This window comes from Panonychus citri, unplaced genomic scaffold (genome assembly GCF_014898815.1).
Source record: "Panonychus citri isolate SS breed McGregor unplaced genomic scaffold, ASM1489881v1 Contig00125, whole genome shotgun sequence".
NCBI classification, from domain to species: domain Eukaryota; kingdom Metazoa; phylum Arthropoda; class Arachnida; order Trombidiformes; family Tetranychidae; genus Panonychus; species Panonychus citri.
This window is the reverse complement of record NW_026515530.1, coordinates 449,040-465,086: the sequence shown is the minus strand read 5'-3', so window position 1 is coordinate 465,086 and position 16,047 is coordinate 449,040. Positions and strand designations below refer to the sequence as shown.

The window sequence follows — 16,047 nt, the reverse complement described above, 5'->3', positions numbered from 1 at the left end:
AGTAATCATCAAGAGAATTCCCTATTGTCTTAAGCTGAATGTTGAACATTCTTTAAGCTACATATAAGTATGATGGTAAATAAGAATCTCCATCATCATCACCATCCACCTACTCTTCATTTCTCTCACTCTCTTGCCTTGTATCTGTCTGATAATCATCATCAATTGAAGATAAAAAATTATTGACGATTGAACTTATTAACAGTTATAATCTATTTCTAATAATATCGCAAGAGGAAAAGATATTAGATGATGGTGATGACGAAAAGAAGATTAATTTATCTTTCTCTCTCAGAATTGATCAAATACAATTAGTGAACATGTAGAAGAACAGAAGAAAAACTGAAAGAATTGAAATGATCTGAGAGAAGATGAAGAGAGAGAGAGAAAGATGAAATGTAATCATCTATTTCCAATTATTGTTATCATGATGATCATCATGAGTATCAGAATGAGAACCTTGTAATTGAGTTACAATTGATTAACTAATATTTCTCCATTGGAATCATTTCTCTTTCTCTTTCAAATTGTGAAATTTAATTCTGAGGGAGATAAAATTGAACAGTACAATTGTACTAATCATTTCAATATCATTTCTCTTTATGAATGCTCAGAATTTGTTGAGAGAGAGAGAGAGAAAAGAAAAATTTTCCTGAAGATTAAAAATTTTACCATTAACGGAATAATTCAAGTGACATCATTAAACTCAACGATGAAATTAAGATGAATAATCATTGAACTTTTAACGGTTATCATGATATTATTATTAATTTTTTCTTGATTATACTAATATTTAATATCTCATTAAACTGTGACCTGGATGGAAAGATGAACATTTATCTTGGTGAAACAAGAGCAGGGTGAATTTGTATGAGTGTATTTTGGGATAATGGTGGTGGTAAATTTTATATTGTCACTTAAATTTATCATAATAAGTTATATCTACACAGAACTCATGGTGTTATTTTAATAAGCCCATGATAAAAAAGAGACCATGATAGTTACTGGAATTGGTTGTTCACCATCATGTTGATGATAATGTGATTCATTCATGCGGTTGATTTGTAAACTCATTATTTCAATGATGATGATGATGATGATTATGATAAGTTATCACTCTCTCTCTCTCTCTCTCTCTCTCTCTCTCTCTCTTCTACTCAAATTACATCATGAAGAGGGAAAATTTAATGAAAGTGAAAATGCAGAAAAGTTCTGACAAGAGAAATTGTTTTCATCTTGATGGAGATTCTGTTATGTTCTGAAACTGAAAATTAGCGCCAATAATTAGGAATCTTTGTGTCACTTTCTCTTTCTTTTTCTCTTTCTTTTGGAAGATTAAATTACCACGAGAACAGAAAATTGATATTCACATTATAATGATAATGTTATCATGTTGACATGATATCTCATCATCATCATAATCATCCTGAAGAAATAGCATTTTTTTCATTATTATTATATTTTCCTCGTGTTGAAAATGAATTTGTTGTCAGAACATTTTTTTCATATATAAAATTATATTCCTATCATGGCGATGAAAGTTAATCATGCATCATATGGATCAGAATTGAGATTCATTTGCATAGAAACATAATTAACCTGATGACCATTATCATGAATATCATGTGTTCAGTTTATTTTTTAATCGATTTGTAAATTTATCACTCATCTCATTAAAAATCATTATCATCATGATAATGTAATTAAAATGAATTCAGTAGTTAAACTTGAATTTTACATTAGTCGAAATTGTAGATAATTAAAAGAATGAAATTTACACCAAGATATTCATGATTCTGATAATTTGTTTCAAATTCGATTAATTTTTGCCTTATTCATGGAAATGAGAGACTAAAAATTTCGCATTCGATTTTAACTCTCTCTCTCTTTTCAATGGACAGAACTTTTTAACTTTCTTTTCCTCTCTTTGTTCAGCCAAAATCTTCTCACCATCAGAATCATATCATGCTGAGAATGAGGAATAAAATTTCAAGATTATCTCTCTCATTCAATAACTATTCCCACCTCCAAGTGTGATCAAAATAATGTCAACATATCTTCATAAATCTGTCATTACAAATGATGATTTTTCTGTTGGATGATGAGAGAGAAAAAGTTACAACAACAATAGTAAATTAACAAGAATAACTCAAGAATCATCATGAAGAAAAAAAAGATTCCAACTTTTCTCTCCACGAATTGTTGATATTTTATTTTCCATCATCTTCCTCATCATCTTCCAGGTATGAGTATGTTTAGAATGATAAAAAGTAAGGAGAAGGAAAAATCAAAAGTTCCAATGGTGTATCATCATCATGAATTACTACTTATAATTGTCGACAAGTTGTTCAACTCCAAGTGGATTCTTATCACTATTACATCTCATTCTCCTTCTAATCATCATCATCATCATCCAGAATTAGTCTTCTTCTTCATCTTATATATAATAACATCAATTGATAGTTTCAAGTTAATCAAATGATTTCCAATTGAAGTGACCTTTTAACAATTTTCACTTGACCAATCGACTATTTAACTTTCTGACCATCCAACTTATCAGTGCTACTCCCATAAATTATTATCATTTTGGTTAAACTGTTCATCTCACGAAATCACCATCAACAGCATCATCATAATCAACTGATCAACATGGTTAATGACATAAAATTAAACTTAATCCAGTTTAATTATCTGATCATTTCAACGGAGAGAGAGGGAGAGCTTCAGTTAGACAAGCTTGAGATTAAATTGTTTTCCTCGTCATTACAATTAACTTGATCATAAACTTTTGATTATGTTTGCCTGTTCATCTACAATTAGTAGATTCACTTTAATTACTCAAGATTAATGAAATTATTATTCAACCTTTTTTTTTGTTCATAGTGGACAAAGTTAATGGTCATCCAATTTAAACACAACAATCAGGGGGGAAGGGAAATGATTAAATTGATTAATGAATTGAAAAGCAATTGAATCAGTTTTTATTTTGTCTTCTTTTGATTGTTTGTACGGAAAATATTAATTGACTTTGATTATTATTAATATTACATTATCATCATAATTATATCAAGTAATGAATCAGTTGAGTAATTGGTTTGATGATTTAATTACAATTAATGACAATTAACGGTACAAGTGGACGATTATTGGTCCAAATGAAATGGGGAAATTTGTTCTGATTTTTTTGTTCTTGAAGAGTCCAATTAATATTATTAATCAATTCCATCTATTTACTTTGGCAAAAGATGAGGTGAGATGAGAGGATGGGGAGTGGTGATGATTATCAGTGAGTGGGAAAATGCTAAAGGGAGACAATAAGATATGAAAATGGAGATGATGATTGGGAATCTTTAGTCGAATGGTTTTCCTTTTGCAAACGTGAACTGAATTATGATTAATTAGTGAAGATAAAGAAGATGATGATAAGAAGAAAAATTGAGTTTTTTATTTGCTTCATCTTCTCCCTTGCTCTCTCTCTCTCTCTCTCTCTCTACTTCCTCTTTCTTTGGTCTTGTCTTTCGTTTTCAACTCTCCCCCATCAAACCAATGGACTGAAACATGATGAGAATAAAAATCAACTTAAACTATCAACCTCATCTTTCATGATGAAGATGATGACAATGTTGATGATGATAATGATTATGATAGTTGATGGAAACTGATGATAATAATGATGAGTGTTGAGAGTACAGTTGAAGATGGAAAATTATCATCTCACTGATTTTTATGGAATCACTGAAATTTCATGTAACTCAGAGTAGTATAAGAATACATGAATTGACATTTTCATCGATTTAAATAATTGAATTATAATCGAAATCTATTCCAATTTTGTTCCTCTTCATATTAACAACTTATAGTTAGCTGAAACTACAATTAGTCAATTTCACTGTTACAGCATTGTTCAAATTCTGATTTTCACTTTTGTCATTTCATTTCCTACACAATAATCACCCTGTAAGTCTACATGATAATCATTAGATTTCTCGAATAGTTTTTGCTGTATAATCGATCGCTCTGTCGTTGTTGAAAACTGGACGACTCTTGGTACAAGTGAACGAGTTTACCGAACTGAGCCCTTGAAGATTAACTTTTTTTGCTAATCGAAAATGAGTTGAGAATGAAAATCTAATTGATTGCAATTATTTCAAGTGATTAACCATATTGACTGAGAGTTTCAGTTCTAATCTTTTATCCTGAACCTCAACCGATTTAATTATCGAGTTGATATAAACAATTGATTGTCTAACCAGATAAAAGAGTATAGTTAATGAGATTAACACTAATACATGGTAACAATTAACAAATTGTTTCATTTGTTTATTAGTTTGTTGATCCTTTAATTTGGCCAAATCAATCTTGACCATTTTTCTTTGTGTGTATTGGTTATTTTACTTATCATCAGAATTCACGTTTGCATTAGAAACCAATCAGCTAACAATTAATTCACAATATTCAGATAGAAAGAGATTCAAATAAATTACTATTAATTCAGGATAAAATGTTCAGTGTTTAAGATAAAAGAAAATAATCCATTTCTATCAATAATAGAATCTATTCACGAATAAGTATTTTGACAATTCAACGGTCACAGAAAAGAGAAACGTAATAAGGTAAACATCATTATCAGAATTTTTTGTCTGAATCAATTGAAAAAGAAATTCAAAAGAAGGTCATTTATAATTTAATCACCGGAAATGAGCCAATGACTTGGAATGAGAAATTCTGCAACCTTGAAAAACACAATGATGATTTAGAAAAAGAGAAGAGACTGCAATGAACACCAAGAAAATCCTCCAGGTAATGATGGAAAAAGAAAATTATCACATGATGAGCGGGGTTATCCAGTTAAGAATGCTGGAAATAAGCGATAAATTATTTTGATGTTAATGTGGACCTATAGAAGATATTCATTTGTAGATACACAGGACATCAATTAAAAATCCACCTGATCACTGGCCAATTGCTTGAATTTCTCGACAGTAGTTACAAAAGGGGCTAGTGATCCCGCTTCCGATTTTCAGAGCCACTTAGTAAACCAAACCGGAAAGCACTAGACATCACTTCCGGAAGTTTCAGAAAGAGTGGTTTTAACCAATTGTCAATCCAAACCTCCGTTTAAATGGGGGAAAGAGGAAAAAAATTATCAAAAAACTTTTTTGTCTTAAATGATAACAACTTGGTTGATAAGCCATATGCTTACGTGTGATGCGGAATTCGTTCCTGATTTTTTGCAGTTTTTAGGATCCACCCCCTCTGATTTATCACCGAAAATCAAATTCCCCCATAAACAACCATATTCAAAACTTAATTGTCTTTGGTGGGTTTAATTCTAGTTTTCATCTTTTGCTAATGGTCTATTATGAGTTTCATCGTAATTTACTGTAATTATCAGTTGGTCACTTTGTTCGTCATGACCGATTTCCCAGAGTCCTCGTTGGGTTTGATCCCTCTTTTTAACAACCATAAAAGGATTAATCTTGGTTTAACCACAATCATAAACATCTTAGTCTTAATTGTTATATTCCATCATCACTATCATTTTATTCAACATGTCACTTTTTTATGATCCTGTGAAAGTGAAAGTTATTTTCGCTTCTGTCGAAATTAAGAAAAAAAAGATAATTTATGTTTGATTAAAAAGAATTAAACCTTTCCCTAGATTAGTCAGCATTGGAAGTCACGATGAGGACTATTAGTCCCGAGTTTCAATGAGAGCTAAATTTTATTAGTTAATCTTTCAAAGTTATTTCAAAAAGTGACTTACTCGACAATCAGTTAACCCTCGAATTATAATTCCAATCAAATAAATTACCCATCAAGTGATAATCACCCAACATCCGATTTATCAGTTCATCAAAAATTAAATTCAAACAAAAATTTGACGAAACTAGATCGATTGATCCTGTCAAACGTGTCCATGGGGAGTCAATTTGTGAGCGGGAAGTAATTTCAATGATTGAAGAAGACGATGGCCTTCAATCCGACAAATCACTTTGTTATTGTGTGCTACTGGACACAGACAAGTTTTGTAGAAAATGGGTACAGAGCTTATAAACCAGTTGAGGTACAAAAATTGACAGCTCAAAAAATAGGAGATTGGATTTTTGTACCTATTTTCTTGCTTACAACATCGATTCCCGAAAAATCTTGTTCTTAGACGAGAAGATGTATTGTCTTTCCGGTGGAGAGAACAACCAAAATAATAGGCTGTGGTGGAAATAAAGGCCAACCTTTTTTAACAAGCTAGTAGGTCATTCTCTGAGTGTCCATATATGGTGTACTTTATCAACAATTGGTATTATTGGCCCATTTTTTTTAAAATAAAATTGACCAATTTGAGTACCAGAAGATGATTGATCTCGAATTTATCTCGACCTTCCAACAATATGGTTGACCTGGTGACTTTTGGTTTCAACAAGACGGAGCTCCTCACTGTACAAACACATCACTTGAGTTGTTGAAGGCTTATTTAAATAATAGGCTTATTAGTCGTCAAGCAGATATCGAGTGACCTGCAAGTTCACCAGACCTTATTCCTCTCAATTTTTACTTATGTCGTCATTTAGATAGTTTGGTCCTGTGGTAATGTGGTAGGCCTAAAACTAAGAAAAAACTCAAAAACAGCATAAAAACGAAATTGTGAAAATTAACTCAAATAACTTGATCAATGTTAACAAGAATTTTAATCGCCGCTTGGAAATTTGTATTGATCAAAATGTCCGACATTTTTGTGACTTGTTATGAAACAAAATTTTTGTTTTTGTTTTTTGTTTAATTGAATTTCTAATGAATGGTGTTGATGTTAATTTTTATCTCTAATTTTCTTCATTTATTGTTGATAAATTAATGAAAATCCAATAAGGTTTAGTGTTCATTCAGACCTCGAAGTTTTTGAAAATAGCCACCCTGTAATTAATATAAAAGGGTATTGAAAAATAAAGAATCAGATTTCTTTGGCACATTCAACATCAAAGTGTCTCAATCAGTTTATCCTCTCAGAAACTATCATTACGTAAAAGTTTACGTTAAGTAAAAAAACGCTTTCAAGGTCATATAAAGGTAGTTTTTTGAAAAGTATTATCAAAACAATAATAGCATGGTGACAGAGTTTCATGTAGATAGCGGCAGATGTCGAACGTATCTAAAAACAAAATAGCTCGATTAGTTTTGCTCTCTTAACATTTTCTTATCACAAACCAAGACATTAAAAGAGTCTTCATTCTTAGAGAATGATGTGAATAGGAAAGTTTAACAAAAGAGTTGCTAAAAATGCTTGATAGTTTTTACGTGTTCTAAGTAAGAAGGATCTCTATCCGTATTTACATGAAAGTGGAAAAACTGTTGATAGTGTTGAGGTGAAAATGTAAAAGGTTGGAGAGGTAAGAGGAATTTCAAGGTTCTTTCGACAGAGTTCATCATCATCACATCATTCATATAATATCAGTGATGATTGACTTTATGATATATGTGCGAGCTATTGGAAAAAGTTCTTAAATTATTATCATCCACAATAATAATCGGCAACGAATTTTCCGATGAAAACTATTCGGTTCTTTTCAATATTTGAATTGGAAAAATATTTTCCTCTTCTTCTGTTTTATCCGAATCCAATTCTAACTTGTACAAAACACAAGATAAATGATATTAGTTCAATTACATGGTAACTTCATTTTTAATTTTCCGTTTTCCATTACATGTCATAGTTTTTTTATACAAATGTCGAAATTAGTTTTCTCTTTGCCTATCATTATTATCCACCACTGAGATTCATTATTATTGTCATCATAATCCCAGAATCATGATGATTTCAGGGTGAAAACCTTTCAAAAACAGTTATCTTTCACTTCTAGAACTTGTAACTGGGAAGATTTCATTCTAAGTAATTCAATAGTTTTACAAAATTTTATCATATTGTTGATTAACTTTTCTCACCATCAACATTTGTTGATGTACTTGTTAAAATCCATCTTCTAATGAAAACTTCTCCCGCTTTCAAATCGAATAAAAATGAATGAGAAAAACAACTTTTATCCTATGAAAACATGAATCGTAATATTGATCATTAGAATATCAAATTTACCATTGTAACCTTTTTGTTCTGTTTAAACATAACATTGAAAAGGAAGTGACACAAAAATAACTCCAATTATACTAATTATCTCATGAGCATCTCTCTGTCTCTCTCTCGCTCTCTCTTCCTCTCACTTTGTCTTGTTATCATGTTCAAAAACAGTTCTCATGGTTTTGTCAGATAACATGATGATTTTAGAATCAAAGTTGAAACTCAGCTGATAATCAGCATCTTAATCAAGATCAATCAATTGTCACTTTCAAACAGTTGACCCAATCAAAAGCTTAATGCTGACCCCTAATTAACACCATGAAAACTATCATGATTAGTTGATTAAAGTTTTCCAACTGAATGATCATTGAAATTTTCAATCAACTTTCAGATTATAAATAAGATAAACTTATTATTATATAATTTAGTACAACCGGGAATCCAAATTATAATAGGAAAACAATTAGTTAATCAGATAGGGAAATAAACACAAGTTCATACACAATCAACTCCATCATTACCATGGAAGTGAATTAAATCTAAGATCATCAATTTCCATGGTTAAAAATTTAAATTACCTTAAATGACAATTTATTTAAATTTAATTCTCCTGTAAACTTTTTCCCAATTTCTGCTTGCAAACCATCAAAGGCTCTCCATTAATTTAAATAATTAGATGAGATGATCAATATCAATCTACAATTGAATTGCTTATATCAAAGAAGAAGAAGAAAAAAAATAATCAACTTAATTGTAACGAGTTGATTGTATTCCAATCATGAGAAATCATCATGAACTTCCTACTTTTAGAAATTGACATTGAACAAAATAAAAAGAAAGGTAAAAGTCTCGAACACATAATAACAGTGAATAAGTTTATGATCTTCCAGAGGGAAACTTCCGACTTGTCCCGCGAAATTTTCCTCCCACCACCCACCCTATCATGTATTTCCACCCTCAATTTTATCTCCACCACACCCTCTTCCACCCTCCCTTTACCTACATTCTTTTATTATTCTTTTATCATCATAATCGCTTTTCTTTCTCCTCTCAAAGTAATCTTCCTTTTCTTCAATATTATATAAAACTACAATGAAGAATACGAGAAAAAAAAACTTATATATATTGACTTTTCCTTAATAAACTAAATGTCGCATTGTATTGAAACCTATTAATATATTGGATATAATAACAATGTTGGAAAAATCCAACAATCAACTAACCAACCATCCTAATAATGAATCACCCAAAATCAATCTAATCTAAATTGATTTAATTCTCAACCAACAATCATAACAATTGATTGTTAATTTTATGAGAAGAGAAAACATTTTCCCTCATAATCCAATATGAATTCATTGTAAGGGGAAAACTTTTTACATGTAACATTTCACTCAGAACAACAAACCAACAAGTTATGAGTTTTACCTTCAAGAATTTAACTATTGGAATATATGAAAAGGATAAACAAATGTTGACCATGATCATTAAAGCATAAAGGTAAATGATATTATCTCTTATTCATGTTTAAAATTGAGGAAAACATTTGGAAATATTGAATTCCAAGGGAGATGTTTATCTTTTTCCTTCCGTTATAACAACATTATTATTAATATTATGATAGAGTAGAAAATGAATTAACCAATAACAGTTTAATAAGTGATCAGATTAATAGATTCACTTGAGAATGTAATGAGAAACTGTAAATCCAAAGGTTTACATGGGGAAAGTTTGAAAATGAACAGAAACTCATCAACCTCATGGTGGAAGATACAAAAACTTAAAGGGAATTCCTATTGAAAGGGTTAACCGTTGTTGTTGTTTTCTTTTGTATATTCAATCAATTTAATGTACCATCATTATCATTATGATGGCGGTGGGAACATTTTCCTTTAAAGTTTTCTCTGAAAAAGCTTTCAAAACCCACCCCATCCTCTTATTTTTAATGTATTCACCCAAACCCACTACCACCAAATCTCATCCAATAACCAAGGGTATTATCATCATAATCTACTCATCAACCCCATTAGCATGAAACTTTTGCATCATCATCATGAGATTTGATAAATTTATTATTTTTTTCTTTCTTTCTTTGGCTTCTTCAAATCTCATGGTAATCACCATGATCATAACTGAAGCTTTTATACTTTACTGAAATATATATTTAATGAAAGTGCAAATGGTTTTCAAAATGATACAACAACAATCGAGGTTATCATACATATAAAAATATGGAAATGATTAACATCATTAGGAAACAATTAAAGTATCAACTTGAACAATCAAAAGGTCAAATTCATTCACATAGTCTACTGATTTATCTTATCATGTTTCATGGTTCCAAATGAGTGAGGCTGAATGAATTTACATCTTTTATTACAACAGAGAAACAAAATAAACTTGAAAAATTTCAATTCAGATTAGATTTCATGATGAATTGTATATCTCTCAGAAATATATCCATGTATATTTATACTTGTAAAGTTTTTGCCCCCTGAAAAAAAATGATATCTAATGAATTCAGAGTAATCAGAGAGAGAGAGAGATAAAGAAAAGCAGATGAATGAAATATGGTTCCTTGGTGTCTAATTCAGAATCAGATGATATTCTGAGGAGGAACATAAATAAATAAAAATACAAATATAATGAATACCCACCATGAAATTTACTCCCTATTGTGTGATAAATTTTCTGTTAATAAAATACACTTGACAATGAGTTACACAGGATTTTCCCACCCTACCTTTCAACCCACTGAACCCCCACCTTGAGCCATTGAATTTTCTGTTAGTTTAATAAAATGACAAAAACAATAATCACAAATAATAATAATGATAATAATAATATTCATTTACTATTGGAAATAAAATCTCAATGAAAATTGTTTTCCAAAATACAATAACAATCGGAAAGATTATCATGACCATGATGATGATATTCAGAATCTAATGGAGATGGTAATTTATATGATCAAATTAATTATATCTCTGTCTCTTTGAATACAATTTGTTAATTGTTTTTGCACAATATTTACACTACTATGATCAAAACTAATGACCAGCAATTGACAATAAACAATTTACAATTGATTAACCAATATGATAATTTAGGATAAGATCTGACAATGTTATTTGAATAATAATAATAATATAATAATAATTGTCTGAACCAGATAAGATATGATTGTTAGATTAATTCATGAGTATGATCATGATTTGAATTTGTTTGTAAATTAAATTACCAAACAACTGAACAACAATTAAGTATTAAAATTTTTCCTTTAGTTACTTATTATAACTATGAGATGATAAAAATAACATTTGTTATAAATTCTTGTAACTGAGTAATCATTGTAATAAAAGTTCATTGGGATGGTTGATACTCAGGAGTGGGTGGTGGGAATGAAATTAACCACAGAAAGAGATGATTTCACTTATGTTATTATACAGCATTGGGAACATTGATTATCGATTATCAGTCCCTGATGATAATGCTAAATGGATATAATTTATTTCTCGAAAAAAAGTTTTTTCTACTCATTTATTTACCTTAATTCAGGTTGTTTATTCAACTGATTGTCGGGCTTAATCATCGACTATCAACACTGAACCTTCATGTTTCGTGATAGTTCAAAGAATTGGTAATTACTGTGAATCAGAATTGAACTCAAAAGCTTAACTAATGAAAAGTTTTTCTTCGAGTTTTGAACTTTTCTTGGTCTTTAATCTTATCCTTTTTGCTATATATTATTATCATAAGAAATAATTCTCAATTCATTACTGTTTTTACTTTTGAATGAATGAATAGTTATTCTGAATTCAGAAGATGATTTCGATGTACGGTTATGAATTTCATTGAAATATTCTTGGGGAAATTCTTTCAGCGATCGAACGACTCAAAACTTTTCTATTAGTTTTTTGTGTATTAAAAATTCTGTCATTTGGTAAAGTCTCTTGTTTTTTCCCTTCGTATGTTACTTATCATCATTGAAAATCATGAGAACAATTTGACGCTCAATTTAGTTCTTGGTCTCAGCTGGAATTCATTTCTGAACAGCAAATGAATTCCAATTGATTCTTTCAAAATTCCAATGGAATTCATAAAGTACAAATTCGATGGAAAAGAATGATAAAATTGAGAACTTTTTCTTTCCTTTTCATTTTCATCATAATCATCGACTGGATGGATAGAAAATAGAATTGTAAAGAAACCCAATGAACCGATAACCAACAATCAGTTGGAACTTTTTTTTCCCTTTCTCAATAGTTTGGTGTTCATGTTCATGGTGATGAAAATACGAAGAAATGTAAAAAAAATCCGAATAGAGAAGTTGAATTTACAACGAATAAAAAAAAGTTCCAAACCAATATCGAAGCTCAGTTTGACAGGGTGAATAGACAGTTGAACAATAAATAACTAATGAACTGTTCTTGATTATTTCCTCATGAAGTCAATGAACAACTTCATCAAGTGAGCCACAATTAACTCAATCAACAATCAAAACATCAACAATGATTCAGATCAACAATTTAATTCAATAAATTCAATTCTTATCAATCCAATCAACAACAGTTTTTATAACATTATCTGTTAACCATTTAAAGTTTGAGATAACAATCAAATTGAAACTTTCCAATTCAAGGAAACAATTTATTTCAGTTGCCTGAACTTTTCTGAATCACTGATAAATTACCTGATAAATGATTCTGATGAAAATTCATGTTGATCTGAAAAAAAACATATTCCAATTGTTCATTGATTCAATAAAGTTTAAATTGATAATATTTGACAATCTTTATCACCAACATAATAATCATAATATCATGATGATATTTCATCAAGAATTCCCAATGAACCGAATTCACCAGAATTTAATAAAAGTTCAAGCTCTCATTCCCTGATTATTACTTGTTCCTGATTGTTATTAGTTTAATTCACTAAACATTATGTTGCTACTTTTACTTTATATCTCATTGAGCAATTGGAAAAGTTCATATAATCAATTTTTAGATTTTTTTTCATGATATTTTTTCAGAGGGTAGGGTTTAGCTAAGGTTTTTTTCTTTTCTTTTTCTTAATTGACAATTTTGTGGCTAATTTCATGATAAATTGTTTTGTAATCTGTGTAAACGATAACTGAAAACTGTTCATGTTCAGATTTTGTTGAAGGTAATTCAATTTTATTCTGAAAATTGAGTTCTTTTTTCATTTTTATTCATCTCGATAGACTAGAATAGTTCAGTTGATTATCTAGATTGAATTTTCCCTTCAACATGATGATCACTTATGGTGAAAAAAAAATAATTTGTTAATTCAATTCAAATTGAATTATTGTTCATTTATCTATTCATGGTTCACTCATTTATCCCAAAATTTGGGTCACAAAATGTTATTGATGACCATGATTCTTTATGATAATTCATTGAGAACTTTTTTTTTCATATCGTCAACAATTTCAAATCTATTTTCATCATTGTCCATCATCATGGTCAGCTATAAATATCCATCATAATATTATTGTTTCGTAAGGAAGACTGAATTATCCTCCCGAATCCCTCCCAACATTACCAACCTTGTTATCATCAATTGTTATCACTTTTATTATGACAATTTCAGTCAACTCATTTCAACATTTTCCCATCACCAGCATTTGTTTCATCAACCAGTTTCAAATAAACCTCAAATCAAAACCTTTCATCATCTTCTTTTACTCTCATCATTTCCGTTTCCCTTTTCTTACACCTCAAACCAACAAAAATGATTCTTTAGGAGTGAAAACTGGTAAATAATAACAGACAAACTGAATCAAACTCTAAATTAAATGACAATGAAAGATCTGATATTAGTTAATAATAGTAATCTGGACAATGGTCAAAACAATGAAACTTTCATCATGAAAGTTTTCAAAAACTTCCAGAAAGTGATGAGCCAGAGATGAGCTTCAATCTTGTTGGTTAATTGTCAATGAATTTGAACCAACTAATTGTCAACTTAATTTACTAATTTTTTTTCTTAATCATTTTCTCAAATTTATTTTTCCTTCAGGTTTACAATTTCCACTTCGTCCAGGGTATCCACCAATTCTTCCAGCAGGCCAATTTGGGTAAGAACTTTTTATAATTAAATATTTCGATTAAATCGATCAATTGAATTAAGTTTATTGTCAAGGTTCAATTTGCTAACTTGAGTTGATGTAACTATTATTTGAATTGCTGTTGTTGATAATATGATTAAATTGATAAACTTTATCCATTCATGAGATATTCAATTAGTCGATAAGTTTTTGTGTTGGAAAACAATTTTCTCTTAATTGGTTTCAGTTTCTATTCTCAGAGAAATAGATTATCATGAATGTTCATGGTGATAATCTGATGGGAATTAACTGTTTATTAAATTAACTTGAAAACATAAACATATATACACACAAAGGAAGGAAAATTTTTATGAACCAAAGAGGTGATTAGGTTAATTGATGATCTTTTACAAAGGCCGATTAATTAGTCTCAATACTAATGAACTTTTTAAATCACTTGAATATTTACAATTCCCCATGAAAATTAGATTCAAGGGAAAAGTGATCAGAATAAATTTACACCCTTAACTTATCAAGTAAATTGGAAACAGTGGAAAATTTAATCAATTGTAATGAACCCAATTATCAAATCTACTGAATTCACCCTGAAACTATTACAAGTTTCTCAGGAAAATCAGAACTCAAGAGAGAGAGAGAGAGAGAGAGAGATTCCAATCGACTGACACTGAGAAATTCTGGTTGACATGATATAACTCTGAATCTTCGTGAATGTGTCATCATCTGTTGATCATCTTCTTAAATCTTCAATGAATATTCATAAACTAAGATAAACATGACAGAATAAGAAAATGATTGTTATCATGTACATGGATATGAACTACATGATAATTAACCTCTAATCATGGTAATCATCATGAAAGAAACAAAAGAAACCAATGAAAATTGTTCAATCAGTGACAACAGAAACTTTTACCATGAAACATAATGAAAAATTTTATCATCAATTATTATCTATCGACATGATGATCACCAGCATCATCATTATTATTATCATAACATAATAATAATAATATTTTTCAATAATAACCGATAACCATGAAAATATCATTTCCACCTGAATAATTCTGGTGGTGGGTGTAAAAAAGGTAACATTATTATCATAACTTCTGATAACATTATCATGATAAATTGTATATTAACCTGATGATGATAATCTTGATGATAATTCATGTGAATAGTTAATTGTCACCAAGGAGAAAGGAAAAAGTTATTGATCAACCAACCATTCAGAATTCAATAGACTCACTAGAATTCATGATAATGTTACACTTTTCTCCTGAGAATAGTTGAATTTTCCCTCCTTTATTTTGTTTCTTCTTCCGCCTCCGCCTCGATTTCCACCTTCACTCTCATTTATTCATTATTCTTATTGAGAAACTAATTAGCTCATTTCCATGATCACAATCATATGAATTAGCTTCCTCATCACCATGGTGATTATTTAAATTCTTTAGCTGGAAATTATCAACACTGGAAAGATTATCATGCTATTAGCTTCACATATGAGCAGATTTATCGATAAACTTGTTGAACTTTTTTTCGCCAATAATTTGGATCAACAAGATTTTCTAATTTTCAGAATTTTCTTGATTTGATATTCTTGAAGTCACCATGTAATCCATACCTTGACTTTTTCTCATTCGACTAATCAATTATTCATTGTAAATTGTTAACCTTTAACAATTTCGCTTTCTATGAACTTCTTCATGATAATAGAAAACATTATTTATTCTTGATATTTTCTCATGATAGTTGAGAAAGTTGGTAAGAACTTCACTTTTTTCCTTTCATGATTCATATTCTATTTTCCAGAATTTTTTTCTTCTATTTATTCCAACACAAAAGGCAAACACTTGATGACTTCCTTAAAGGCATTTTCTCAGAACTT

The 16,047-nt window shown here is 29.7% G+C and overlaps 1 protein-coding gene across 1 annotated transcript in view; it reads left to right on the top strand.

Annotated features, from left to right (window-relative positions):
- Nucleotides 1-16,047, top strand: part of LOC128390683 (RNA-binding protein 24-B-like) — an 85,952-nt gene that overhangs the window by 62,189 nt on the left and 7,716 nt on the right. The window contains exon 3 of the mRNA XM_053350440.1: nucleotides 14,111-14,168. Coding sequence (XP_053206415.1) covers nucleotides 14,111-14,168 — 58 coding nt within the window. The remainder of the gene's footprint in view (nucleotides 1-14,110; nucleotides 14,169-16,047) is intronic.